This window comes from Mirounga angustirostris, unplaced genomic scaffold, assembly GCF_029215605.1.
Source record: "Mirounga angustirostris isolate CCGP_5_RB_7025 unplaced genomic scaffold, mMirAng1.0.hap1 SCAF_16, whole genome shotgun sequence".
NCBI classification, from domain to species: domain Eukaryota; kingdom Metazoa; phylum Chordata; class Mammalia; order Carnivora; family Phocidae; genus Mirounga; species Mirounga angustirostris.
Window position 1 is genome coordinate 18,254,429 of NW_026991724.1, and position 27,305 is coordinate 18,281,733.

The 27,305-nt window shown below is 55.6% G+C and overlaps 3 protein-coding genes across 5 annotated transcripts in view; 1 reads left to right on the forward strand and 2 right to left on the reverse strand.

The window, feature by feature from the left end:
* Window positions 1-30: 30 nt before the first annotated feature.
* Window positions 31-2,917, forward strand: ACD (ACD shelterin complex subunit and telomerase recruitment factor). The gene is made up of 12 exons (XM_045890904.3): window positions 31-312; window positions 395-531; window positions 670-763; window positions 846-922; window positions 1,055-1,099; window positions 1,211-1,245; window positions 1,395-1,546; window positions 1,626-1,722; window positions 1,804-1,884; window positions 2,052-2,425; window positions 2,552-2,643; window positions 2,724-2,917. The coding sequence occupies exons 1-12, from the start codon at window positions 214-216 to the stop codon at window positions 2,800-2,802; spliced, it is 1,362 nt and encodes a 453-aa protein (XP_045746860.1). The 5' UTR covers window positions 31-213; the 3' UTR covers window positions 2,803-2,917.
* CARMIL2 (capping protein regulator and myosin 1 linker 2) lies at window positions 2,906-14,642 on the reverse strand. The gene is made up of 38 exons (XM_045890902.3): window positions 14,382-14,642; window positions 14,051-14,145; window positions 13,906-13,956; window positions 13,626-13,688; window positions 13,397-13,521; window positions 13,171-13,262; window positions 12,898-12,968; window positions 12,707-12,780; window positions 12,512-12,587; window positions 12,345-12,433; window positions 12,127-12,221; window positions 11,963-12,049; window positions 11,775-11,887; window positions 11,595-11,672; window positions 11,389-11,465; window positions 11,183-11,287; window positions 10,921-10,990; window positions 10,698-10,779; window positions 10,501-10,597; window positions 10,350-10,407; window positions 10,034-10,206; window positions 9,694-9,856; window positions 9,511-9,612; window positions 8,342-8,470; window positions 8,141-8,254; window positions 7,831-7,991; window positions 7,658-7,745; window positions 7,330-7,482; window positions 7,158-7,224; window positions 6,463-6,692; window positions 5,516-5,616; window positions 5,070-5,433; window positions 4,865-4,987; window positions 4,263-4,299; window positions 4,024-4,095; window positions 3,712-3,933; window positions 3,147-3,224; window positions 2,906-3,033 (listed from the first exon to the last, which is right to left on the reverse strand). The coding sequence occupies exons 1-38, from the start codon at window positions 14,419-14,421 to the stop codon at window positions 2,918-2,920; spliced, it is 4,131 nt and encodes a 1,376-aa protein (XP_045746858.2). The 5' UTR covers window positions 14,422-14,642; the 3' UTR covers window positions 2,906-2,917.
* Window positions 14,643-18,079: 3,437 nt separating this feature from the next.
* The window catches only part of CTCF (CCCTC-binding factor), a 49,282-nt gene continuing 40,056 nt past the window's right edge, over window positions 18,080-27,305 (reverse strand). For 2 of the 3 annotated variants that reach the window (XM_045890910.3, XM_045890909.3), the window contains 5 exons: window positions 26,563-26,723; window positions 25,865-26,047; window positions 25,132-25,267; window positions 20,727-20,888; window positions 18,080-19,571 (listed from right to left, as the gene is read on the reverse strand). In XM_045890910.3, the coding sequence (XP_045746866.1) occupies window positions 19,387-19,571; window positions 20,727-20,888; window positions 25,132-25,267; window positions 25,865-26,047; window positions 26,563-26,723 (827 nt within the window). In that variant the 3' untranslated portion in view covers window positions 18,080-19,386. The remainder of the gene's footprint in view (window positions 19,572-20,726; window positions 20,889-25,131; window positions 25,268-25,864; window positions 26,048-26,562; window positions 26,724-27,305) is intronic. The other variant, XM_045890911.3, reaches the window with a different exon arrangement.

Consider the following 27,305-nt stretch of genomic DNA (forward strand, 5'->3'; position numbering starts at 1 on the left):
CAAGCAGGTTTGCAAGCCATCCTACCCCACAAGAGTCTGCACGCAACTGTCCGAACAACACGGCTCGTGCGCACGCGCGGGCACGCATGTGGGCGGGGCCTCGACCTTGGGTCCCGCCCAGCCACGGTACGCTTCCTCTTCCGTCGAGAGGCGGGGCCCCGGCGTCCGCGGGAAACCCAGGCTGGTGGTTCTTTGCTGGGGGCAGCTGCGGGAATGGCAAGCTTGGGGAGCTTGGTTCTGCGGCCTTGGATTCGAGAGCTGGTCCTGGGGTCAGATGCACTCTCAAGTCCGCAGGCGGGGCAGCTGCTCGAGGTGAGTCCCCCACGCTTCTCAGGGCTCGGAGACCAGGGCAGGGCCCGAGGGCGGTGGGATTGACGCCAGTCGACGCCGTCAGGTGCTGCAGGAGGCCGAAGCCCCCGGCCCGTCCCGCGCCCCTGACCCGTCTGAAGTCGCGGCCGCGCTGCTTGTGTCTGACGGGACCCACAGTGTCCGGTGCCTAGTGACGCGGGAGGCCCTGAACGCCTCGGACTGGTGAGAGACGCGGCGCGGGGCCTGGGGAAATCCGGGTCTCCGGGAAGAACGCGAGGCTTGAGCCGGAGGTGCGCGGGTCGCAGGCGGGCGGGGCTGTTTTCGAGCGAGCTAAGGCCGTGACGGTCGCGCTCGCGGCAGGGAGGAGAAGGAGTTCGGCTTCCGAGGGGCAGAAGGCCGGCTGCTGCTGCTGCAGGATTGTGGGGTCCGCGTCCAAGTCGCCGAAGGCGGCGCGGTGAGTAGTGAGGCTGGCTTGGGTGGGTTAATGAGCCTGACTCCGTGACAACTCCTAAAACCTGCTCCTGAACTCACTTCAGCCCGCTGAGTTCTACCTCCAGGTGGACCGCTTCAGCCTGCTGCCCACAGAGCAGCCCCGGGAACGGGTGATTGGTTGGTAAGTGATGCCTGCCCCCACCAGCTGCTTCTCCCTACCCACACCTGGCTGCCGTTGGTATAGGTCTTTTGGGTGGGAGGGCTCAGGCCCCTAGTAACAACGTTGCCTACTACTCTCTTTTTTTGTTCTCAGCAACCAGGACCCGGATGTGCAGAAAAAGCTCTTTGACTGTCTGGAGTGAGTATGGAATTGGGCTCTTCAGTCAAGTGTGGCTGTGTCAGGGGATGGTAAATGTGTGTAGACAGGCCTCAGGATTGTTCCTCAGGCTTGTCTTCTCTGTTTCTATAGGGAGCACCTTTCAGAGTCCATCTCCCCCAGTGCAGGTACTTACAGGGGTTGGCCAGTGACCCTAACTTCCGCGGAGTGACCTCCCAGTCATCACCTCTTGCTTCCTTAGTAAGCTCTTCTCCCTACTCACCCTTCCCTTCCTTCTCTCTAAGTTTTGGCCCATCCTCTGGTCCCCTGCCCTCAGGCCTTTCACTGTCCCAACTTCTGGATGAGGTGCAGGAGGACCAGGAGCATCGGGGGGCGCTAGTGCGCCTGGCTGAGAGCTGTCTGATGCTGGCAGGCCCTTGCACAGCACCCCCCCTCACCCGCTGGGCCTCCTCCCGCCTTAGGGCCACGGTCAGTCTGGGGCTTCCCTTGGGGAGTGTCAGGGTGAGGAGTTGGGCAAGGGCTGTGCTGAGAGTTTATGTCCCCACAGGGAGAAGCTGTGTACACAGTCCCCAGCTCATGGCTGCACATCTCTGAGAATGACCAGCGAGTTCTGAGCTCTCTGGGCCCAGGGCAGAGGGCACAGGGTAAGGAGGACTGGAGAGGGGAAGAGGGAGTACCTGGGGGCCCAGTGCTCACAGTGCTAATAAGCTCCCCCTGACCCTCAGGCCCTGAGCTGCTCCCACCAGACCCAGCTGTGCAGGACCTATCGCTGACCCTCCTCTCTCCTTCCTCACCTACTTCCTCAGGTAAGGTGGTGCTAGGCCACAGGCATTCACTGCTGTCAGCTAGGTTCCCAGGCTGCTGCAAAGGTTGCACACCCAGGTGGGGGATGAACACAGTCCCTGGAGGCCTGCCTAAACTCATGGGCCACTGAGCTGAGAGGGCTGTGCCCAGTCAGTCCCCTTCTTCCCAGGAACCCCAGCTTTATCCAGCCACATGTCCTCAGAGGAGAGCGGTGCCAGCATCAGCCTTCTGCCTGCCCTGTCCTTGGCTGCTTCAGACCCAGTGCAGAAGGGCAGCTCCCAGGCTGTACCAGCCATCTGTTCAGCCCCTGGCCCCCGGCCCCTCAGCTCCCCACACCCTAGTCATGTACCCAGTTCCCCACTCCTGAGCTGCACCCCAAGTCTGTCACCCCTTGGCCATGTACCCAGTCCACATCAGGCCATTGTGACCAGGGCCCAGAAACCTAGCCTGGAGTTCAAGGAGCTAGGGTTGCCCCCCAAGAAATGGCAGCACTCTGCAAGGACAAAAACGAGCACAGGAGCCCTGGAGTCCAGCCCTGTTTGGGTGAGCATACATGGATAGTAAAATGGGGGAAGCCTTGGGTGGAGCTGGGAGTAGCGGTGGGGGGGTAGCCTTGGATGGGGTTAGGGGTCCTTACTGGCCCCTCTCCGGATACCACACCACCTTCAGGACCCTCCAAAGAGGCATCGTGATGGTTCTGCCTTCCAATATGAGTACGAGCCACCCTGCACCTCCCTCTGTGCCCAGGTCCAAGCTGTCAGGTGAGTGCCTAGGGCTGCCCCTATGCTTTCAGTCACCAGTCCCCATCCCCGTTGACCTACAGCCATGGTTTTCTTTCCAGGCTCCCTCCCCAGCTCGTGGCCTGGGCCTTGCACTTTCTGATGGAACCACAGCCAGATTCTGAGCTAACCCAGGTGTGAGGGAGCATGGGGGAGGATGTATGCACACAGATCCATGCCTGGGATAGACAAACAGTGCTCCACACGCTGCTCCTTTGAGTTTTTTAATAAAATAATCTCATGCGGCAGGAGAGGGTCAGGGGTTGGGGCCGCCGCCTCTTTGGTCTGTGGCTGGGGAGGGTGGGTTTGGCTCAGGGCTGGAGGGCTCTGTAGGAGGCAGTGGGGGGAGAGGTTGGGCTCCAGGGCCAGATCCTGCAAGGGGAGGAGGAAGGGAGAGGAGGGGTCAAGACTGGACCAAGCAGTCCTGCCCCCCCCCCCCCGCGCCCCCCCCCCCCCCCTCGCAGCTGGCCCTAGCCTCCTCTTACCGAGGTTGGGAGATGAAGGTGCCTCAAGCTTTGGTCTCCGCTTGAGGACAGGGGAGCGCTGCAGCCGCAGGGGCCGTTCTGAGACACACACAGACTTGGCAGGGGAGGGGCAGTTTTGCTAGGGGCTTGCTGCCTGTTCCCAAGCCTTCCCCTGCATCCTCCCACCCCGGGGCAGAAGTCACTCTTTCTGGAGGTGGAGTCAGGGCTAGGAGGAAGGGTTGGGCAGCCCCTTGCTCCAAGCCTTTGGGCTCCTTGATTTCTCAACCCCTTCCCTCAGTGGTGGCCCCCTCCAAGGACCAGAGCCACAAAGAGTCTACCCTCCCCCATCTCCTCCTGCACTCAAGCAGAGAGGTGTCCCCCCTCACCAACAGGGGCCTGAAGCTGGTCCTCATGCACAGAGACTGCTCGTCGCCCTGCTGAGAGAGGCCTCGGCCTCAGCTGGCCATCTGGGGGAGGCCAGGATATCAGGGTATGGTCTGGACAGCTATCCCGACCCCAGCCCTTGCCTCCCTCCTGTCAGGGTCCCCAGCCCCGTATTTGAGTGGGGCCTAGGGTGCCCGCTTACCTTCATTCCTGGGGCCCAAGCAAGGGTCCTCAGGGAGGCCCAGGCTGTCTGGGGAGGGGCTGGCTCTTTGTGGGCTGGGGCTGGGACAAGGGGAGGGGGGGCCGGGACCGTCCTGTTGGCCCCAACCACGGCCCCTAAGCTCTGCATTCAGCTGCTGCCCCAGTGTCTTCCAGCTGGTAGACTCAGGCCCTTGACCCTCCGGACCAGGTCTGCACGAGGGGTCTGCAGGGAGAATGGTATGAGCCTAACCAGTGGTCTGACAACCCCCCCCCCCACCGTTGCATGTCCCCCAACACAGTCCGTGGCCCTTACCAGCAGACACAGAGTGGGTGCGGGACTTGATCGAGATGGGAGGGGCCTCTGCGGAACTGTCCATAATGTCACCTGCAACGCAGGCCTGGGGGTTCAGGCACCAGCCCTTCGGAGTGAGGGGAAGAAAAACCTGGCCTCTTCCCCTTGTCCCCCCAGGAGAGCCAATGCCTTGGAGACTAGCTCCCTAAGGCCAACTCCCTCACCAAAGCTGTACTGCCCTAGCACAGGGTCCCACTTACCATCCGAGCCAGCCTTCTTGATCTCTCCATCCTTGCTCTGTAGGAAACAGGGAAGTCAAGCTCAGTCTTGCCCTCACTCTAGTCTTGTTCTGTCTTCATTCTTGTAACTACCAGTAAATGCCCACCAGGAGATGCTGGGATGGGTGAAGAGGAAACTGATGTAACCCAGGGGTGGTGATGAGAGGCTGAAAGCAGCTCCCAACAGAGGAATGCGTGACAAGGCCCTGAGATGCACCGGGTGGAGCACGGCAAGATGAAAGCAGTGACCAGGGCTAAGGCCTTGGGGTGGGGTTAGGAGGCAGGGCAGGGTCTTGAGAGGAAGTCCCTGGAGGATTTGCTGTTTCGAATGCAGGTGACAAGGTCAGGGTTCTGTTCGATCTACAGCGGAAGGACCGTCCCAGCTCCAAGGAGGAGGTAGCAGGGGCCAGGGCAGAAGCCAGGAAGGAAGGAAGGCTGAAGCTGAGGACTATTTTGAGGAGGAGGAGGTAGAACTGATAGCGTCGTCTGTGTGTCATGAGTCTCCTTCTGGTCACATATGTCACCCACAGACTGCCACATGTCACCTGCCCCCTCACTTTGCACTTGTGGCCCTCCCTACTTACTTGCTTCCTCTTGCCTTCGGTACTCCCGCTGCTTCTGCTCACGCCGATCCTCTGCAGCATCACTTGGACCCGCTGTTCAAAGGATGGGGCCAGCTCTGTGTCTCCCCGCTCCAGGGGCCGGCGCTGCGGACCGAGAAGCCCAAATGGGGAGAGAGCCCACTGCCTCAGGCCTTGCAGAGCCCTCGCCCCATGTCCCCAGGCCTACCTTGTCAGGTCTGGCACCCAGTGTTTCTTCCTCCTCCTCAGCCGGTAGTAGTATCATTGAATAGGCTTTGCTTTCCCGAGTGTAACGAGGCCGGCTCCTGCGGGCAGGGTCAGGGCTGCTGGTGCCCCCCTCAGCCCCACCAGGTTCCTCCCCACGGCCGGGACGGGCTGGTGGCCGCAACAGGTCTCCGAGTGTGGTCTTCCGAGTGCGGGGAGCTGCCCCAGGGCTGGTCTCTAGATCAGTCCGTGGCCCCCGTGTTGAACGAGGCTTCTTGAAGGCAAAGAGGGTACCCAGCTTCTTTCGCAGTGTACGAGGAACAGGGGTGGCACTCCCCTCGTTGGCTGGGTCCTCTTCAGGGACCCAGCTGTGGGAACAGCCAGCAGTGAGTGGGAAGACCCATGGAACAGCCCACCCTCTCCCACCCCCTACAACTGCCCCTTACTCACAGGCGATCCTGCTGAATCAGCCTTTTGGAGAAGAATTCCTCCACGCCCTCGTCCACGCGGGCACTGAGCCCATTCCCTTCCTGCGGCAGGGCTGGGGGCACCTGGGGGACACCATAGGGTCAAGGCTGAGCACAACCATGAATTGTTTCCACCCCTTGTCTAGTAGCCTGGCCTGGGCAACTCCAGGACATGGGAGCTGGAGTGACCCTGAGGGGCTACTGCCAAACGTTCTTGTCCAACTGGTGGGCAGAGATGCTGGTTTCACGTATCCCCTCACCAGTAGTTGGCCCTGGACACATACACCCAGCCCACACCTGTTCTTGTCCCGTGCACTATCTACACTCCCTGAACCAGCAGGCTAGAACCCACAGGCCCCCTGGGTCACACATTCCCATTTGCCACCCCCTCTGCTCCAAACAGTTCCCCGCAGTACCCTCCACCCCCACCCGGCCTGCTGGCAGCTCAGCGGCGCCTGCTGCTGCGTCAGACCCTCTGGGGGGCCTCAGGCTGACTCTGCCTTCTGCCCTGTATCCACTGCCCCCACCAGTACCCAGCACACACAGATCTCCCCACGTAAACACCCACTGGACCTGCAGTAGAGGCAGGACTTGTCCCCACAGCCTGGGGCCCAGCATCAGACTGAAAGTAACCCTGGGAGAGGGAGGATAAGATGGACACCCTCCCTCGCACATCCATCCATGCAGAGGGCCAACCCAAGATGCAGTCCTAAACTGAGATGTACCCCCAATGAAATCCACACACTCATGACCCTGCATGGGAACAGCCTGGGGAGAGGGTGGCCAGGAATAAACCAAGACACGGCAGTACGACCAGGTGGTCTCGGGCCCCTAAAATCCACCTCCCTAGCCGCCATCACTCCTGAGGAGCAGAAAAGCCACCCGTGACCCCAAATTTCACGAGCTCTAGAGTGGGGGAAGGGCGCTCACCTGGGGGCCCCCCGGCGGTGGCCGGTGGTGGTGCTGGCGCCGGGGCCGCGGCCGGGCCCGGGTCGGATGGCGCAGGGGCTGTCCAGCGGGTGGCAGGTCCATGCGAGGCAGTGGGCCAGCCTGGAGTCCAGGGGTGGCGGGGCTCGGAGAGCCACGCGCAGAAGGCCCCGCCTGCGGCTCTGCATCTTCCCCCGGAGCCGCCAGCTCGGGCTCCGGTTCCTCAGCAGCACCTAAGGGGAGAGCACCAGAGGAGCACCGAGCAGCAAACCCGGGGAGGTGGTGGTGGCAGCGGAGCTAGGGCGGCGGGGGACCCGCCCAGGGCGCGGGGAGGGGCCCGGCTACACCGCCCGCCCCCCGCCCCCCCCCCTCCCCCCGCCGCTGTCCGTGGTGCTGAGCGCGGCCCCGAGCGGCGCGGCCCTGCGCTGCCGCCAAGCATGCGCATCCTGGGGTTAGAGAAAGGGGGAGGCGAATGGAGACAGTGTCCGGCTCCTGGTCTGCTCAGGTCCTGCTTCATGCGGACCATAGCAGACCCCAACCTGCGAACTGCACAGAGGGCCTGGGCTGGCTCAATCAAGGGTCAGGGAGTTCCTAGGACAAGACTAAATAAATGTGTCCACGTGTCCAAGTCCCCAGATCTAATGGAGAACTTTCAGCCCAACCTGGTTAACTCCCTTTCCCCCCAGGCCCTGACTTACTGTGAGTGGAGGGAACCTGGGGAAGACATTGGCTGGACTCAGGCCATTTCTGTGGAGGATTGTCATCCTAGTGGGGAGGGCAGAAACTCAGTCTGGGACACAGGCGAGCTGCCTCCCAGCCTTCCACACTTCATAATAAGATGGGAAGATCCAGAGTTCTGGGGCCACATACCTTCTGCTCCTCTTCATCCTCCTTTTCCTTCACCTCCTCACGGAAAAAAAGACCTTCCAATTCTCCAGGCCCAAGGGGGCTGGGCTCACCCCCATCCAGTGCTGGTATGGCAAGAGGCATTGCCACTGTTGCCTGCTGAGCCAGACTCTCCACCTACAATAATACCAGGCACCCCAAAGATGGGCAGTTGGGCCTCACCCATAGTCCCATCAGTCCTAAAGGAACCCTGAAATACCCCTGGGCTATATGACCCCAAAAGACATCATAGAACCCCTGCAAGGCAGTGGCCAGGTCAGTGTGTGTGTGCGCGCGCACAATTCTCCCTCACCAGCCGATCCCGGGCTGCATTCAGCCCCTCCAGAGCCTGAGCCACAATGCTCTCTGCCAAAGTCCCTGTGACTGACAGCCGCATATCCCTGAGAGCAACAGAGAGCAAGGATTAATGGGCTATCTCTGCCCAGTCCCGTTCAGTCCAGTCCAGCCCAGGCCCATCCAGTCTACCTGAGCCTAGTGAAGGCATCTTGCAGCAGATGCTCTGGGAGCAGCTCTGGGAGGCCCCTTGAGCCCACCAGGACCCCCTCTAGCTGCTCCCTCCACCTGGGTCCCTGTAGCATCTGTGGGCAGAGGCTCCTTGTTGTGTCCAGTGTGGCCTGAGTGAAGTCCTGGGCAAAGACCAGAGCATGGAGAGTGTGGCCTGAGGCTACAACCCCCACAGAACATTGATGCAAGGGATATCACAGTCAAACTTATGCAATAGGGGTCAAGCCTATATATATACGGACATGGGGCTGGGGCAAGAGTACCATCTTACCTGAATATCCTTGCGGCAGACCTCGCCCACCTGTCCTAGGAGGCCCTCTAGCTTCTGCCGCAGCTGCCACTGATGACTTGGGGAGCTCCCAGCCTCATACAGAATTGGGAGAATCTGGAGGCCAAGGAAGAGGAGCTGCAAGTTGACACCTAATTAAGAGGGGAAGGGTCCTTGCAGCAGCGGTGGGGAAGGGGTGCTCACACTGAGAGAGAAGTTGGCATTTTGGATGGCATCCTCCGCCTGGTGCACAGCAGCTTCACCCTGAGGCCCAGCCCCACAGCCCAGTAGCTCCACATGCTCCTGCACTGACTGACACAGTTCATTCACTTCCTGGGGAGTGGGGGAGGCGTGCATCAAGAATCAGTGCCATCCTAGCCCCCTCCAGCCTCCCAGACACGGACTGCTTCCTTCCCAGAGTCTCCAACAGGGTGGGTGAGCTCCTGAAGCCAATACTTTCAGGCCAACCCCTCAGGAACCCTATCTGTTCAAGGAGGGCAAGCAGTGTCCCCTTTGGATCATTTTAGGGACTTTATATATCCTTCCTAAGTGTCCAGAATAGGAAGAAAAGGAGCTGTTAGTCTTTTCTATGTTTTAGAAGCTCAGTCTGCTCACTAGCCACATAGAGGACAGACTGAGGTGGGCAGAAATGGGAGTGAGGAGCCATGGACGAAGGACCTGGGAAGCAGGAGACATTTGGGGTGGGAGTGAGGAGCAGCGTGTTTGAGAGTTAGCAGGGATAGGACCAAGGAGGTCTGTAGGGGTTCTAATGTGGCCAGGAGAGACCTGGCCCAAACCTCTGTCCACAACACTTGGTGAGTGTGAGCACTGGTGAGAATGGGGTCTAGGGTAGAGAGAAGAGTGTGGGAGGTGATGACGTCACTTGAAGGTGTACAGAATGTGAAGCCCCTGCAGGGAGCAGTCAAGATGCCTCAGCTTTAAAGCCTGAGAACGAAGTGGGATTTGGGAAAGGATAGGTAGGAACATCTCATAAGGGCAAGGTAGTGGAGGAAGATGAAGTCAGAGAAAGGGGTTGCTGGGTTGGGCCCCAGCAGAGGTCGGTGGAGAGGAGAGCCCTGCGAAAGGGAAGTCACAGATGGGGCTACAATCAGCTGGGGGTGGGGGGGAGAATTAAGGAAGGATTTTTAAATACCTCCCATCTTGAACAGGAGAGTCTACTTAAATGCTTTTAAAAGGCATCCAGGGGTGTTATTTGGGGGAGCTACCAAAAAGAGGGACTTGTCCTGGAGCGCATAATTCAAGCCCGCTAGCCCCAAGAAGGACGCTCAACTTCCTGGAGGATTCCAGGCGCAACATCTCTTCCCATCCCCTATCTTCTGTACCGACTCAAGGTTGAGGGAGGGGACACCAACCTGTTCCGAGGGGTCTGAGACTAGACAAGGTGGCTGCGGGCGGCCGGTGCGGTCAGAAGAGGCATGGTCCGCACGGTTATTCCTCAAAAGACAGGCTTGGATCTGGGCATAAGGGATATTGAGAAGTGGTAGGAGGCGGGGCCACGGCACAGAGCAGGGCAGGGGAGGAGACAGGAACCCAACCTGATGTACTGCACGTGCGGTCAGTTCCGGGCGGCTGCGATGGGCCTGGGCCACGTCGTTCAGTGGCAGAGGCATGGCCTTTAGGCTGCGGTTCTGCTCCAGGGCCTCTGCCACGTCCAGCAGGCCCAGAGCAGATGTGTGGTTCCGGTCCCAGACCACAGACCTGGGCCAGGCCTGGCTTCAGTCAAGGGCGGAGCTCCGCAAGGCTCCACCCAAACCTGCTGGCCTTGTCCATTCACCTCGCGCCCCAGTCCCCAGCATTTGCCCCTCCACATTCAGCCCCGCCCCTTAAACTGTAAGCCCCCCCGCCACGCCCTCCTCCCCCTCTGACCCCGCCCACCGGAGTCTTGTGTTGACCCGAAGTGCCTTGGCCAGCATTTTGGCACCGGCGTCCCCCATGGCGTTGCCGCTGATATCCAGAGCCATCAGGTTAGGATTGGTGCCGAGGGCCCGGAGCAGGACGCTAGTGGCCAGCTTCAGCCGCGACTCAGCCACGGACAGGGACTGCAGGGGCTGGAGGTAGAAGAAAAAAAAAAAGCGCCATTTGGGTTTGGAATTGGCGGTCAGCAAGGGGGGCAGGTTACAGGGTCTGAGAGAACAGGAGACACAGGGGTCCGTCCATTGCCTGACGATCCCGCATGGTCCCAAGAACTCACACAGTCGTCATCCTGCATGAGCTGGACAATCCGGTGCAGGACGTCATCCAGGGTCTCCCTGTGGGGCAGGGGACGCGGTTTGGAAGGACCTGGGTAGGTGGTGGGTGGTGGGGTGCTGTCTGGGAGGTCCGGGAGTGGGATGGGGGCTCACTTGCACCGGACGTTGAAGTTCCTTCCAAGTGCCACATGTCGTAGGGACCGACTCCTCCCGATGGCCAGCACTAGAGTCACCATGTCTGAGCCAAAGCCTAGGGGTGGCTCGGGTCACGCATCAGGAGAGGCTGAGGGGGTGGGGATGGGGTGGGAAGTGGGTGGGCAGTGGGATCGTGGGTTTCGGGGCGGCCTCACCATTATCCGCCAGATCCAGGGAGCTCACTGCGCCGGCGTCACACACTAAGTCCTGTATCACCTGAGCGCCGGCTGAGCGCAGCTGAAGGTGGAAGGCGCGGCACGCTCAGACCAACGGGCCACAGGTGCGGAGGCTCAGGCGCCCTGTGGCCCGCGCTCCCGCCTCGCAGCCCCCCTCCGCTGTGGGCCCACTGCCTGCTCACGTCCCAGGCCGGGCGCTCACCTCACAAGCGCTGAGGTCCAGGTGCAGGTCGCCCGTGTGCGTGTTGAGCGCGAGGCCTTCCAAAAGGGCCCTGGGAGGGGATGTTACAGGGGGTGGCGGGAGCTGGGAAAGGGGGCCCCAGGGCGCGAACGAATACCAAGAAGGAAGGGCCAGGATGCCGGGAGGTCACGGGAGTTGGGGGGGCGAGAGGAACGGGGTGAAGCTCCGGGGGGCCCCGGCCGGGGTGGTGGCCGCACACCTAGCCGTGGGCAGCGACACTGACCTGAGCGCGTCGGGCGGCAGCTTGCAGCCCGCCAGGCCCAGGTGCCGAAGCGTCCCCGCGCGGCTGAGGAAGAGTTGCAGCGCGGCGGGCGCAGCGCGGGACTTCCTGGGGTGGGCGAGCGGGAGGAGTGGGCTTCCGGGCGCAGGGAGGCGGCTCCCCGCAGTCTCTCCCCCACGCCCACCCCCGCCCGGCCCCGCCCCCCTTACGTGCGGGAGAAGACGTTCCTCGAGGCGTCCAGGTGGCTGAGGCTGGTGCAGCACCCGCGGGCCAGCGCTGCGAACAGCTGCGGGAGGAGGGTGTGGGCTACACGGACGGAGGACAGAGCACCCCCCACCCCGCCCCCGGTCTACCCTCCGGCCTCGGGCCCGGCCACCAGCCCTACAGATCATCCCCCCACCGACCACCCTCTCACAGTGTCCAGGGCGGTTTCGGTGCCCGCGAGATTCAGGAACGTCAGAACATTAGGACGGCTCAGGAAACTATAGAGGCCCTGATGAGAGGAGAGGGGTGGGAGGGAGTCAGGGATCACCTCACCAAGAGCTCCCTGACATCCCACTGCCCCCAGTCATTGCCTCCCAAGACAACCACTCACCCCATTGTCCTCCGAGGCCCCCAGCGCGCCAGGGTTCCCGGAAAGGTCCAAGTGGGTCAGGGCGGTGTCAAAGGCCACATTGGAAGCCAGTGCCCGGCCCAGAGACCTCATTCCTGGTGGCGGAGGACGAAGTGGCTCAGCAATCGGGCAGCTCCACCCCCAAGCTGCCCCCGGCCTACCCCACCTACCTCGTGGTGTCAACCCTGTCTGCGCTAGGCTGAGTCTCCTTAGGGCTCCAGGACGATGCTCCAGGTGTCGGCTGAGAGCAGTCACGCCTAGGGAATGGGGGCAGCTGTGTGGCTCTCACCTCCTCCAGCACCAGCCCCCTGCGGTTCCCCAGGTTCAGCCATACCTCGGTCATCCAGCAGGTTCCCAGTGAGGCTAAGCTCCCGGAGGGCAGAGCTTGAGTGCCCTGCCAGTGCCTGGGCCAGTCGCCGGACAAAGTCTCTGGGGACCAGACCCCAGGCATGAGACTCTTGACCCTGGATTCCCATCTCCTCCCCAGGCCACAAGCCTCCTCATCCCAAGCTCCCAGACTCCTATCCCCAAGCCCTACCCTGTCCCCCTTACCCTCTCAGGCCACAGTTCTCCAGCACTAGCTCCTCCAGGTGGGACGACTGACTCATCATGTGCAGAATCTGCTCTGAGACCTCAAGGCTCTGAGAACCAGAGTGGGGCTCTGTGAGTTGCACCCTGGTCCCCGCACCCTTGGCCCCTCCCTGTCCCTATGCGCTCACCAGCTTCATGTCCACGCAGGAGAGGCACTGGAACCACAGGTTGTAGGACAGGGCGGCCACACTCAAGGCCAGGTCCCTGGATGTGAGAGGGGGCAGGGGCAGGGGCAGAGTTCAGGGCTCTCCATGGAGAGGCCGGGGCTCAGGAATGTGGGTCATGGAATGTCCCTCCCTTCCCACCCTTGGCAGGCCACAGACCGACTGCCCAGATGGCTGAAGTCGCATAGGCTGAAGTGGCGGCAGCCTTGGCGATGGTAGATGGTGTCCACATCCTGGATGGGAAGAAGATGTCTCCCACCGGGCTTGGGGTCACCAGGGGGAAGGGGACCCGATGCACACGGGGGGATCAGATATCTCCAGAGCCCCCCCGGGGAGGGCCCTACTCTCACCCACTGAATCTCCTCTCGGAAAGGGAAGCCATTGTAGTCACACAGAGCCTCATAGGTCTCCAAGAAGCCACCTGGGGGAGGTGCCAGGGGTATAATGGGGTGAGGAGGAGAGAGACAGAAGGTCAGGGAGGGAGGAAGATCAGATCCGAGCTGGGTGGTGGCTGTGCTTGGAGTGACTCTGTTCAGTTTGGGAGACCCCCAATTCAGGGGTCCGGGGCTGCAGGATGGGGGGGGTAGGCTGGAAGTCCTGGGTGGCCTTTTCTTGGCCCTCACCACAGGGGCTGCTGGGTGCAGTGTCCTCGGAGGGGCTGCTTCTCTCCAGCCGAGCCAGCATGGAGGGGGATGTGGGCCTCCGGAATAGCTTCCTGGGGAGGGGCAGAAGGGAGAAGGGACAAGGGACTTGTAGCCCCTGGGACGGGAGGCAACCCACTGGTGTCATCCAGAGCACTCCCGTGCTGCCCTCCTTTCCTGCTGGCCCCCCGTAGTTGTTGGGCCTCACCCAAGGCTGGAGCGAGGGAAGACCTTCTTGATGGCTGCGGCAATGTGCTGGGCCAGCTGCTCCAGAGCAGCCACGCCAGGAAACTCCAGGACCAGCTCAGGCAGGGACTCTAGCTCAAAAGTCACCTGGGGTGGGATGGCAGCTGGGTTGGGCTCCACGTGCGGGCGCAGGTGGAAGGGGAGGCGAAAACCAGGCTGCAGGCCATGGGGTGGGGTATTAGCTGTCTCACCTGAGGGGGCGTCTCCTGCAGCGCCATGGCCTGGACCTCCAGGTAGCTGAATGTGCAGTCCACCTGTGGAGAGCTGGAGTCAGCTGGAAGCCTGGCTCTAGCCACCCCCCCGCCCCCGCCCCGCCCCGGGATCCCAGTCCCCTGTGCGGCTGGGAGCTCAGAGGCAGCCCTGCCCGCGGGGGAGCCCAGAGCTGTGCGAAGGGCAGAGCCCACGGGACAACCCTCACCCAGGAAGCTGCTGGAGGGCAGGGTGGGGTGGCAGTCAGCCCCTGGCACTCACCCTCAGGGGGAGGCAGGTGTGGAGCAGGTAGGCTCTCCATCGTAGCAATGCCTGGGGGGAGAGAGTGTCTGACGCCCTGGGCAGGCCAAGAGGCTCTTTTTGCCGGGGCCCCAGAAGCCCTCCCAGGCTCTGCCCCCTGCCATACCAGGACATGACCTCGCTCAGCACCCTCCCGCTCTGGTAGCCAGGTTTTCAGCAGCAGCTCGGCCTCCTTGGGCCACAGGAACCTGGTGATCTCGCCTGTGGAACGGCAGCCTGCTGGGTGATTTGGTCCTCCCGCGGAGGGCAACGCATGCCCATGGTCTGTACCAGGCCTGTGGCCTGGGCTCATCTATGGGCCAGCAAGGAAGGAGTGGAGTGGGTGTGGGGGGCGCCAAGCTCTTCCGAGGAGCAGAGAGAACCGCTTGCAGGTGCTCCCCGGACGCTGGGTGTGCTCCGGCTCTGGAGCCAAGTAGGCGGGAAGGGCCCGCGCTCACCTCTCAGCTCACACGATATGCCGTCGGGGGTCTGGGCCATGGGGCTGGGCCGGGCCGGACCGCCGGGCGGCCCCAGGAGCTCGGACGAGAAACAGTTGCGGGCGGGCGCGCACACAGGAAGCCTGGGGGCCCTGGCCCGCACTGCAGCCACCTGCTCCTCCTGCAGCGGAAGGTACGCGCTGCTTCCTGCCAGGCCGCCCCCAGCCCGGCTCCTCCCCGCCCCGGCCTCCGCGGGCCAGGAGACGTAGGAGGGGGGCAGAGTCCCAGTTGTCCGCCCGCTCTGTCGCGCAGGAGCTACTCTGGCAGGGCAGGCACGGGGTAGGACCTGGGTGGCAGGGACAGTCGCGCGTGTGGCGCGCGCCTCTTGCAGTTCCTAGCCCCCTACTTCCACCCCGCGCCGCAGTCCCTGCCGGGAGCACCAGGGGGCGCTGCCCGCTCGGGGATCCCTGCGGCCCACCCGCGTTCGTCCACTCCAAAACCCAGCTGGGGCGGTGGACTGGGGGCCCGGCCCGGAGGGGCGTGTATTCAGCAAGGAGAATCGGATCCCTCCTAGAACCTCTCCCAACACCCGGGGCCTAACCTGAAGGACCTAATCTGTTGCTCCTAACCTGGAGTCCGTGACCCCGTCAGTCAGAGATCCACCAACTTTTTTTTTTTAAGTAATCTCTATGGGGACTCCAACTCCTGGGCCATGGGCGGGACATCAGGAGTCGCATGCTCTACCAACTGAGCCAGCCAGGCGTCCCGGAAATCCACCAGCTTTTGAAACGGCAGAAAAAAATGCCAGATGGCCTCAGGCACCCTTCTGTGCTGCGCAGGATCCTCAGCTCTCATCAGGCTCAGGCTGGACTAAGGCTGGAAGGTGGGAAGTCCCCTCAGGGAGCATCCTTGGGCTAAGGCCTAAACCTCAAGGGACTTTGGGAGGGGTGAGCAAAGGCCAGTTACATGGGGATCCTCCGTGTCTGCATCCTCTCCCTTCCACGGACCTCACCTCTACTGGCTGGAACGGGTCAGGAGGTCATGGGGTGGGGTCCTGCTAACTGGAAGCATGCTGCCCTGTAAAAGACCAGGGACCTAGAATCTGGAGGATTCACAGAAGAATTATTATTTTTTTCTTCCACTACAATCCAATTAAACTGTCACTTATTAGGAACAGCCCTCTGCCCTGCCCCATAGCTCAGCCCGGCAGAGGTGAAATAACCTTGAGAGTAGATGAGATGATGAGCAGGGTCCCTTGGCTTCCTTCCCATCTAGCTACGCCTCCTCACCTCAGGGCTTGGAGAGAAGTGGGAACATGCTCCAGTCACATGATCATTCCCACCCCCCAACAAAATCTTATCTCTGCCAAAGACTGAGACAAAGTGGCTGTAGAAACTGAACGGTAGCAGCTTGAGCAAACCCTCCCCTCAAGCAAGAGGCCGACGATGTGAAAGCTGAGGACTGACGAGGGGGGACGGGAGGACTCAGCCAGAGGTGTTCCTGCAAACGGAGGCACCAGTCTTCTGATGTCTCCCAGTTTGAAAGAAGAGGCTGGGTTAAGATTGAGGACTCCTTCTAAGACCACATAGAACCCACAAGTTGCTTTTAGGGTGAGAACTCAGTAGGTCTCTCGCACTCAGCAGGCCGAGCTGTCAGTCCGTCCGTGGAAAACGCTGGTTCTAAAGGCCGACCGCCTGAACGTTCGGCCCGACTCCACCTCTTACCAGGTGTTCCACACTCAAGAAGTTACTTAACCTTTCTGGGCTTCCAGTTCCCGTTTCGTAAGCTGGAGCTATGACCTTACCTCAGAGTGTTGCTCCGAGGCTACGAAATGCTGCCGAAGGGATCACCGCAGGGCCTGGCCCTCGGGGAAAGCGCACACACCGGCCACGTTGGCCCGGCAACCCTGGGGCCCCACAGCGGACCAAGAGGAAGCGCACCTGGCCGGGGCTCTTCTGTTGAGAAGGCTTCGGAGGGGAAATACAAGAGGGAAGGACTGCCGGAGGAGACTCTGGAGGCGAGCAACGCGCTGGTGGGATCTGCCCCCGTCCGACGGGAGCAGACCAGAAAGGCACGGAAACCAGGGCAGGGCTGGGGGGCTCGCCACGCACCTCCGAACTGCTGCTGGTCAGCGCGGCAGCGACCCAACGGCCACAACTCTATCAGAGACCCAGGGGACACATGGGACTGAGCTCCGAACACACTGAGTGACTCAGCGCGAGGGGGAGAGGCCTCCAGCTCGCCCGTGTTCTGGACGGCAGGACCCCCCGTGGGCACCCAGGAAATGCTAAAAGCCCCTCCTGAGGCGGAAGCCCCGCCTGCGGCCGCAGCGCAAGAGGAGGGGCCGGGCCGCACCTCCAGGCGGCCACAGGTGCCCCGCAGACCGTTTAGAAGCCCAGACCCAGACCACTGGCAAGGAGGGCCCAGGTGAGCAAAGGGAGTATTTTACTCCAGTACCTGCTACGGCCTAACAGTGGGGGAGAGCTGGCAGGTCAGGAATTAGCCCGTCCACAGTTCTCGGGTGTGCAGTGAGAAATGGCTTCTGTACTTCCATGTTTATATATGTAAAATCTGTATTTTATACAGGTTTTATATATAATGGAGTCACACAGGGTGCATCATGGGCTATGCAATGGGGGATCCCTTCTAAGTTTCTACTCCATCAGAATGGGACTCCTCTTGCCCCCTCTCCATCCAAAACTATCTTTTAAACTTTCAAACAACTTGCATGTACACAGAGAAAAAGCTATGCTGAAGATAAAAATCTCACTGTTCTGCAGACATCTATTATGAACACCAAAAAATTTAGAAAATCGTATGGCCACTGAAACACTATGGTAGGGGGTACTCTACCCCCCGTAGGGGCTGGCCCATGCCTGAGACAAAGACCCCACACTCTGACAGCCTCGGGTCGCTAACATTGGGCCCAAGGAGCTGCCTGCCAGGTTCTGAGTCTTGAGGCCTCAGATACCCGTTTTCCTGGGAGACGTGACTACGTGGACAATACTAGCAGCCGAAGGTCACACACACCTGACCTTCTGTTACTTCTCCCTGAAAACCACTAACTCAGAATTCTGGTTAAAAAGCCCCAGAATCAGTGGCTGAAGCTTTTAACTAAAACGGTTTTACCAAAGCTATCTGCCCAGAAATGGGCAGCGACAGCAAGAGGATGTTTCACTAACGCATCAGCTTCCTAGTCCAACTCCCTTTCCACGGTGCCTCCCGCAGCGCTAACAAGCTGTCTAGGAATCGCTCCCTGCAGCCTGGTGACTCTGTCTCCCCTCCCACATGACCTTCTCTAGGGCAGACTGGGCCCAGCTTCCGTTGTCCTGCACTTGGCAGAACCCAAGGTGCTGACCTCAGCCCTCACAGAGAAGAGGTCCTGGACAGAACTTCCCATGAGCCCCCTTCACCTCTAACTTCTGTGGTCACTCCTCTGCTGCAGGGACCCACCCCTAAGGTGGATCACGGAGGCTGGCAGCTGTCCAACCACACCTTGCTACTCACACACACCTCTGGGGAGTTAAAACCTGTGGCGGGGTTCACTCACTAACCCCACCATTTGCCAAGATCATCTCGGACGTGCTGGACAGGAAGTGGCCATCCCAAGAACAGAGTTCGCCTCTGAACGGCGACCGGGCCTGCAGCACCTGAGGCCATGCACGCGCACCTGTGGGGCCCCCAGCAGGCAGAGATCACACGTGACGGAGTGTCTGGAGCACTTGTTAATCCATTATGATTTATTAGCTGTACAGCAGTAGGTCCTCCTCCCCAGCTTTCAACCCCATTACATATTTTATTACAGGTCTCATGTTGGCGTCCTAAAATAATGAAAAATATCACACAGTACAGCTAAGTACAAAATGCATCAACCTAGAGTCTGATAGCTAACTGATGGCTCTTTTAAAAGCAATACACAGAAGAAAAAAGTGTTTGAAATCAGCAAGACTGAGGCTCTCTAAAAAACACATTTCAAACGTGTGACAGTTCATGTGCAAGAATCACTTTTTAGTTGGTTTTGTTTCACATTATTTTGTTTTGCAGATCCAAAGTTTAAATTACTGACCTAGTGAAATTTTCTGGCCCAGCTTTTAAGGGCTGCTGTGACCCACTCATAATCACCCTTCTGCTTGAACAGAGGAATTATAAAACACAAAATTCAGCTACAAACAGAGCAAAGAAAATGTAGATGGGAAATCATAACTGAAAGTTAATTGTACAAGGTTCAAATGCTGGCTCCACGGGCTGGAAATCGCGATCTTCCATGTGGGCGTCCGTCATTAGCGGGCAGCAGTCTCGGTGCCATTCTGCTACATGATTGTGATCCAATTCCTTGTCAACATTTACACACGACAGAGTCTGTGGTAACTTAATTTGCAAGTAATTAAAATGCTGGGTTTTCTTACACTGCACTTTTCAACCTCTTAATTAATGGAAAAGATTAAAATGTAAAAAAAGTTATTTACAAGCTTGACCATACCAGAAACTCTGCCAAGAAAGAGGCAAAGCCTTCAGGACAGACACCGATCGCAGCATGCCGGACTACTGGCGTGCAGCTGGCTCCGAGCAAAGGGAGTCAGGGAGAAGCAGAAGCAAAAACCAGTTTAAAAGTGTAAGTCCTTCCCAAGTCTGCATTTACAGTTAAAAACTCTCCTGGGAAGAAGACCTAGAACTCTGGGAAACCCGGTGGCCATTCTGGAGTGGTTTACCATAGCAAGAGAGAGGGTCCAATGTCTCTGTTTCCATCTAAGAAAACCAGTTAGGCATCAACACTGTCCTCAGCACTTCACAGTAAACCCTCAGGGACTCAGAACATTCCATGATTTGCTAACATCAAACAGCAAGTTCTAGTAAAATCACATTTTTCTAACATCATCCTTGAAGTTTTAGTTCTCAGTGTGTTTGGTAAAATGGTGTAAAATGATGCTTTTCCCAAAGCCAAAAGAAGAAAGAAGGGAGAAAAATTAAGATGCGGGCCGTTTAAACACAGCCCAGAGCAGTCCTGGCGATGAGCAAGGCCCCGCCATCACCGGTCCATCATGCTGAGGATCATCTCGGGCGTGAGGTCTCCGTTGGGGGCGTCTGTGGCGGCCGGCTGGGCCTCCTCTTCCTCCCCCTCCACGGGCTCCGCATCTGGCTCTTTTTTGACTTCAACTATAATGTTCTCAATTGCACCTGTATTCTGGTCTTCCACCTGGATGATGGCTGTTGCTGGCAAGAAAGAGCATGAACAAAACAAATGCTCCATTAAAGCCCCTGAGGATTGCAAGGGTCCCGTGAGACTGGACACTAAATGGATGTCAGCAATGCAGGAAAGCCTTATTAGCAAGGACACAGAAAAAGTCATTTAAAAAAAAAAAAAAAAGACTTAATGACCTAAAATATGGCCATTCATAAAGCCCCAATACTCTTTGGCTATCAAAGAACAAAATGCTGACATTCATGTTCATATGCCTCCCAAATTCCATACTAAAAGCCTTAGTTTTCCTTTACGTCATAAAGTTGAGCTTTGCACTAGTATGAGATAGGCGAAAGATGCAGACAGCACATGACTAAGAATACCTCCCAATGCGTGTGATGCAGGGTCGAGTTGAAGGTGAACCACCTACAGCAAGAACATCCATTTCTGACCCTGAAGTCTCCCACACCCAGGGCCCTCCACCAGTGTTTTTCACTCAAGTATGTGTAGGCGAAATGGTTCCCAGGGTCTACAGTCACACCCCCCACAAACAGACATTTACACATGGGCTCAGGGAGTACATTAAAAAAAAAAAAAAATCTTGCGTTTGTTAAAGAAAAAACCCTGCCTGCCAGCTTTCAGGATATCCACAACAACAGAGAACAGAACAGAGACTCGAGTTCCCCAGAGCCTGCTGTCACAAGGGCCGTGCCCACTGCCATTTGTGGTGTGAGGTAGAGGGTGAACACCTCTGCTGTGTCCGCTCCTACAGCAGAAGGCCAACCCTTGAATCCACAGGCCTGGATTTCTTAGGAGGAACACTCAGCACAGGAATTGCTTTATCCTTCATCCCTTAAACTTTGGCTCTTTTACATTCATTACCATACCATATCAATGCTGCCAGCTGACTGGGATGTTGGTTGTTTTGCAGAACCCTCCCACGAAGTCCCCATCTTGTCCAACATGTGAACTTTCTACTTGGGCCTTCTCCCTGAAGTGCAACGGGCTTCTCAGGTCTTCCTCACGTGCTTCCCAGTAAAAACTAAATAATCGATTCCTGACAGTTTGTTCCTGGTGTGACCCTAACTTGTTCTCATCATCCCCCAAAACAAGGACCCATCTGGCTCCTGCCCACGCTGGGAGCAGCCGCCAGCCTCCAGCCTACTAGGTGGAGACAAGGAACTTACGCTGGGTCTGTTTGGGCTGGTTGGTTCTGCCAGGAGGGCGTCCTCTCCGCTTCTTGGCAGGGGGTGGGGCTGGGGTCACAGGCTGAGGCTCTGGCTCGGGTTCAATTTCCACCGCAGGTTCCTCCTCATCCTCATTGTCATCCAGGTCTGGCTCAGCATTTTCTTCTCATGAAATCAGGAGTAACGTGCGGCGGGGGAACGGACACGGAGAAGTACAGCGGAAGAAAAATGACACACACACAAAATCAATATACATATTCTGTTAAGTCTAGTTACATATTTATTTTCATCAACAGAAGTCCATTTAAAAATGCTTTTGTTAGAATTAATATACAAATCAACTTGAAGACTACTAGTCCTACTTTATGTGGGCTGGATATTACTTTTTTCTTTTAGCTTTAGACATCAGAATATTAAGTTTCAAAAAAACTATTTTTAAAGATTTTATTTGACAAAAAGAGAGCGAGAGCAGGAACACAAGCAGAGGGAGTGGGAGAGGGAGAAGCAGGCTTCCACCAAGCAGGGAGCCTGATGTGGGCCGAAGGCAGACGCTTAACGACTGAGCCACCCAGGCGCCCCAAATTTCAAATTCTTAAGAGGCAATTCCATCATATGCCAGATATGTAACAATACCACAGTGTTTAAGTTGAAAACATATATTCCCTCTATCTATTATGCAAGGATAAAGCAGGGTACTGAGCCTGAGACAGACCCTCGAAGATGTGCTCCTGCCAGTCTCTGAGTAGGCAGACGGGGGGTGGGTGGGTGGGTGTGTGTACGTGCGCATGCATGCACAACATAAATTCCTATGGCATTGTGAGGTCCTATTACTAGGATAAGCAGCAAGAGTTCTTCTAGGACTATGACTGATGTTTTTTTTTTTTTTTTTTAAAGATTTATTTATTTATTTAGAGAGACACACACACGGGGCGGGGTGGGGGGAAGCAGAGGGAAAGGGAGACAGAATCCTCAAGCAGACTCTCTGCTGAGCATGGAGCCTGACATGGGGCCCAGTCCCACAACCCTGAGATCATGACCTGAGCCAAAATCGAGAGTTGGCCACTCAACCTACTGAGCCACCCAGGCGCCCCCTGATGGCTTTAAGGCCAAGTTTTTTAACTTAATTCTCAGCTATGCCAGAATCAATGGGTCATTCTTAACTCCCTAATGCCATCATCAAGAGGGGACTACTGTATAAAGAATACTGACAAGGAGCTTTGAATCCCTTACTAGGTGTGTGACTTGGGACAATGACCACAGTGAACCTCAGTTTCCTTATATAATCTCTAAAGCACCCCCAACCTACTTACTAGTGATTTGAGGATCAAAAGGATTGAACTGTAACGCACGTAATCACGCTCTGCAACTTGGACTCCCCTACATAGACACACTTCTTGTTTGCACCATGCGTCACAGTTTTTAACATTCTCCATTATTCCATTTTGGCTTCATTACTTCATTTAATAAGAGGTGCTACCCTCATTTTACAGAAAAAGTGAGAAGCTAAGTGATTCGGAAGGCATGGCTAAATTACAGCAGGCAGAACTCAACCTCCAGCCTCCGCCTGGGGCTGTTCTGCTGCCCACCCCTGGCTGCGGTTCCGGGGTTCCTGCTCCCCCACCCCTTGCCACGCACGGCACGCGAAGTACCCTCCTTGCTCGCCTCTGCCTCTGAGGAATACAGGTTATGTGGTCTTTCTCTAGGACCAGACATTTACATTTAGAAATCTAGGAGTAAAGGCCTCATCTTCAGGACAAAATGCCTTGTTTGTCAAATCCTGAGTGAAAATGTGGGGAACACACTGGTATGTGGCAGTGTGTGTCAAGAACGAGATGAGATACTTCCCTGCTGAACTTATTCAAGCCCCCTATTGCCTAAGTTGGCCCAATGCCTAGAAAACCAAACAAATTCAGTCAGAATTGGGGGAAAAAAGCACACAAAGAAGGTTAATAGGGTCAAAGGCTTATTGGCTTGGAGAGATTTTGGCAAAAAGCCTCGAAAATAGCAGTTAATAGCAGTTAAAATAGCTGGTTAATCTCTGCAAGTGGCCAACAGGCAGAACTTCTGGGAGAGGACAAATGTAACTGTGTGGTCTTGGTCAGCAGTGGGATGGAAAGGCTAGACTTTCTGGGGGGATAAAAAGACACTCAGTACAAGGCCCAGAACCAAACCGTGCTCTATAAGCCAGCAATGCATAAGACAAAAGAAGGAGCTGCATCATCTATTAGCAACCATCAGTAAAGTCTTCTGCTGAAAGATGCTCTGGTGATGCATAATTAGGGAATGAAGCCTCTCTTACTGGGAGATGAACCACAGAAGTGACCAAGTGGTACCATAAGCAAGAAGGCTAAGTAAGGGCCAACATCTGTGGCAGTAGGAGGCTCTGCAACTAGAAGCACCTACAGAGATCCTCCAGCTCAAGGTTACCTGTGGATCTCTGGTGGCACTTGGGGCCTGTGATTTTTTTTTTTTTTTTTTTTTTAATTTATTTATTTGACAGAGACAGACATAGTGAGAGAGGGAACACAAGTGAGGGAGAGGGAGAAGCAGGCTTCCCACCGAGCAGGGAGCCCGAAGCAGGGCTTGATCCCAGGACCCTGGGATCATGACACCAGCCAAAGGCAGACGCTCAATGACTAAGCCACCGAGGCATCCCTGTGACTTTTTTTAAAAAATTTATTTTAGAGTGAAAGTGAGCAAGCAAGAGAGACCACATGCGAGCGGGGTAAGGGACAGAGGGAGAGGGAGAGAATCCCAAGCAGAATCCCCGCTGAGCATGGCGCCTGATCTCAGAACCCTGAGATCACGACCTGAGCTGAAACCAAGAGCTGGACACTCAACTGACTGAGTCACTCAAGTGCCCCCACTCATTAATTTCTTATTCAAAGGGTCCCACAAAGATTTTCAGTAGAGAATGGTATGTATTTTTTTTTTTTTAAGATTTATTTGAGAGAGAGAGAGTGAGTGTGCATGCGAGGAGGAAGGAGAGGCAGGAGGAGAGGGAGAGGCAGGAGGAGAGGGAGAAGCAGGCTCCCCGCTGAGCAGGAAGCCCGACGCGGGGCTCAATCCCAGGACCCTGATATCATGACCTGAGCCAAAGGCAGATGCCCAACCAACTGAGCTACCCAGACGCCCCAGGAGAGAACGGTGTGCTTTTAAGTAAACCAATATTTTAAAGGAGGCATGTTTACTGAAAACCCAGTGATGAAGAGAATGCTTAAATTAGATTTTCTAAAAAAGGCAGCAAAAAATAAACTACTCTTACGCTTACTGGATGAATATTCTCCCAGAAAAAGTAAAAGTTCTAAACAGAAAAGGTTTTATTAAAATAAACAAAATACACAAAAACTAAAAGGGACCTTGTTACAGATCTAAGTATAAAAAAACCTAGTGCTTTCATGAGCAAGTTTTAATAAAATCAATGGAGAGACTGAAGTTTTCAAGTATTTTCAATCTTCAAAAAATTTTAATCCCTCCCCATTATTACTAACAAGCAATGCAAGACAAAATGAGGAGCCTTAGAAACACATAAGGCACCATCTATAATTTCTCCAGTCTGATGGTGCTTCTGGGGAAGTGTATTCCCCAAAACAAAACCCCTCTACATATATCTTTTACCATAAAAAGCTTAAATCTTTAGTCACAGATGTGCCTTCTCAACTACTTGGCCAGCGGCCCAAGCATCCACATTACAGAGCCTAAAACCATGAGACGAGTGTGGACCATCCAGTGTGACTCTCCGTTATTGACGCTCTTGTTCTCTCTCCCTCTTCATGAGTCTAGCACCTCAAAGCATACCTTCTGCCTGGATTTCATGACTAAAGTAAAAAACACCCCCAACAGCATCAATGGTAGGAAAATAGGCAAAGTGTTACATTATAAAACGGAGAGATAAAGGTAGGAAGAGAAAGGCTGACCTTCATGGATTTGATCAACACATCTCAAGGCTAGGCTGACACAGGCAGTCAAACCAGAAGTTGGTCAAGATGCTTAAGAAACCTTCTTCATATCCATTAGATTCATTGCTCAAATCTAGACCAGATTCCTAAATGTAAAAGTTACGAACATAGAAAAGAAACTCTGCTGGCCTTAGAATATCACTAATCTGAGAAAACTGAGTCGAAATACTAATTTTGCTTTGGCTTTAACTGAACATTTAACATATAAGGTATTATCAAGCAATGGAATACCAGGAGAAAAAAACACACAAATAAACAAAAACACGAACTTTCCCCCAGAAACTAGCTGCTGCTGTAAATACATAACATACCTTAGGGAGACTAGAGGCTATAAAGGAAGTAAGAGTGATTGGCCCCTCTATCCCAGTACATCCATACATCAATGGATTGGCAACTGGGCACCAAAATCTACCACATGTAACTAAATCAAGAAATAAGTTACTCACCACTGTCAGAGGAGTCTTCTTTTTTGGAACGCATCTTTCTTTTTCTGCCACGTTTACTCTTCTTTGTTTCCCCTCCATTTTCCCCCTCTACGCCATCTGGACCAGCACAATTGTCAGCATGTCTTGCCATGGTATTCTAACGGAAGAAACAAAATCTTCGTTCATGTTACTAAAAAAACTGGTATCAGAAATTAGAAGTTCACTTACTTTAATAAAAATTTCGGGCACTCATATCTAGTCTGAAATGTTCTAGTATGTGCTAATAAGCACATCCTGAACATGCTCTCCTCATTCAAGGGAAATGGTCTCCATCTGGAAGAGGGAGAGAGAAGGAAGGGGGGGGGAGGGAGAGAGAGAGAGAAAGGGAGGGAGAGAGGAAGGGTGGGAGGAAAGAGAGTCCCTCAGAAGAGGAGGGGCTAGGGCCTCTCAGCAGCCTGCAGGCAAGAGGAACACAGGAGGATCAGACCAGTCCCCTGTCCTGTGCAGACCTGACTAACATGGCCCCAAAGGAAGATCCAAGAAAGACCTATTTCAGATACTGAGTCCCCCCGCTTCAGCAGGAGGGTTCACACATGTACAGAAAAGCCCGAGGTGGTGATGAGTGGCCCTTTCCAAATGATAAGGCATCTCTGTGCTTATAACCTCAGTGGAAAAAACTACCCTGCTTTGCAGTGGAAGATCAAGAACATGATATTAAGAACCATGATAAGGGAAGTGAAGTTCTGACTCTCACCCGGCGTGTAAAGGTTTTCCCACACTTAGAACAGACAAAGGCCGCAGGGACAAAGTTGGGGTCATGATAGCGTTTGAAGTGCATGTCGAGGAGCTGTTTCTGGCGGAAGGTCTTGTCGCAGTGGCTGCAGGCGTAAGGCTTCTCCCCAGTGTGGGTGCGCTTGTGCATGATCATGTGCCTCTCCTGAAAGACAGCAGGTGGGGGAAAAGGCCTCAGAGCCCGTCACAGGGCTGCTACCCCAGCCACCACCTGCACACATGGTCCAGAGGCCTTTCTCTCCGGAAGGGTCTAGGCTCAAAACTGCCTGTCCAGAGGATAAAGTTATCTTTACAGGGCTGCAAAACTGCTGCCTTAAATCCCAGTACTGATATGCTCCCTGGCTGGGCCGCCTGTCTAGATCACCCCTAAGCCCCAGGACCATATTCTTCTCTTCTCTCAGGTCCTGGACTTAATTCTCCCAGTTTTGACAAAGCAGCCAGTAGTTTGCCTGAGGGGGAGGTAAGCTATGACTGAATAAAAACATCAGCTGGAGACTGAGGTGATAACATCGAGGAGTGAGACCTCTGGTGATACTCCTCATAAGTCAGTTTGAAAATACCATCCTTAAAAACAGTTACTATACAAGGAATCTAAAAACCCTCTGATAAAACCTGACACTGATGGGGAATCAACTGCTTTCTAACTATGAAGGTCTCTACCTGTCTGCAAGCGTAATCACACTGGTCACACTTAAAGCGCTTCTCATTCTTGTGTGACTTCTGATGCTGGATGAGGGCATAGCGCTCATGAAACACAGCATCGCAGTATCGACATTTCTTGCCTTGCTCAATGTAGGAATGCTGCTTTCGCAAGTGGACACCTGAAAGCAAAACACAAATCCCAGTCTAACTTGTGAAAACAAAAGGCATTTCATTAAGTTAATAATACGTTCTTCTCTGCTTCTTAAAATATTTACTCTGGCTGCTGTCCTGAAAGTGAATTAAAAGGCAAAAAGACAAGAGAAGTGGAAAGACTAGTTAAGATATGGAAACAGGACAGGTGAGAGAAGATGGTGGCTTGGAAGGAGTGGGGAGAACTGATGAGAGACCCAGAAAGTAGCATCAACAGGACTTATTCACTGAATACAGAACAAGAAAGAAGGTAGGTGTCAATAGACGACCTCCAGGTTCCTGGCTTTGAAAACCGGGTAGGTGGATGGGGCCATTTGCTGAGACAAGGAACAGTGGAAAAGGGCTAAAGCCCTTTGTTTGTTTTGGGGAAAGGGGGCAGGGGGGGTTTAGACCTTCAGTTTTGAACCTGTTAAATCTGAAATGCCAGTGATATCAAACTAGGGATGGCAAAGGCTAAATAAGCCTAGCTCAAAGGAAAGATTTAGAGTAAGAACTGGAGTTGTTGGGATTTGAATTAGCTCACGGGAGTTCAAGAAATCACTAAGGCAAAA

Excerpts from the sequence above, each read along its gene's own strand:
- ACD (XM_045890904.3), top strand. The coding sequence starts at position 214 with ATGGCAAGCTTGGGGAGCTTGGTTCTGCGGCCTTGGATTCGAGAGCTG. Across the intron at positions 1,100-1,210 it reads AAGCTCTTTGACTGTCTGGA|GGAGCACCTTTCAGAGTCCA; the intron begins GTGAGTATGGAA and ends CTGTTTCTATAG. Across the intron at positions 1,547-1,625 it reads CCTCCCGCCTTAGGGCCACG|GGAGAAGCTGTGTACACAGT; the intron begins GTCAGTCTGGGG and ends ATGTCCCCACAG.
- CARMIL2 (XM_045890902.3), bottom strand. The coding sequence starts at position 14,421 with ATGGCCCAGACCCCCGACGGCATATCGTGTGAGCTGAGAG. Across the intron at positions 12,588-12,706 it reads TTCAGCCATCTGGGCAGTCG|GGACCTGGCCTTGAGTGTGG; the intron begins GTCTGTGGCCTG and ends TCTCACATCCAG. Across the intron at positions 12,434-12,511 it reads CCTGCGTGGACATGAAGCTG|AGCCTTGAGGTCTCAGAGCA; the intron begins GTGAGCGCATAG and ends TCTGGTTCTCAG.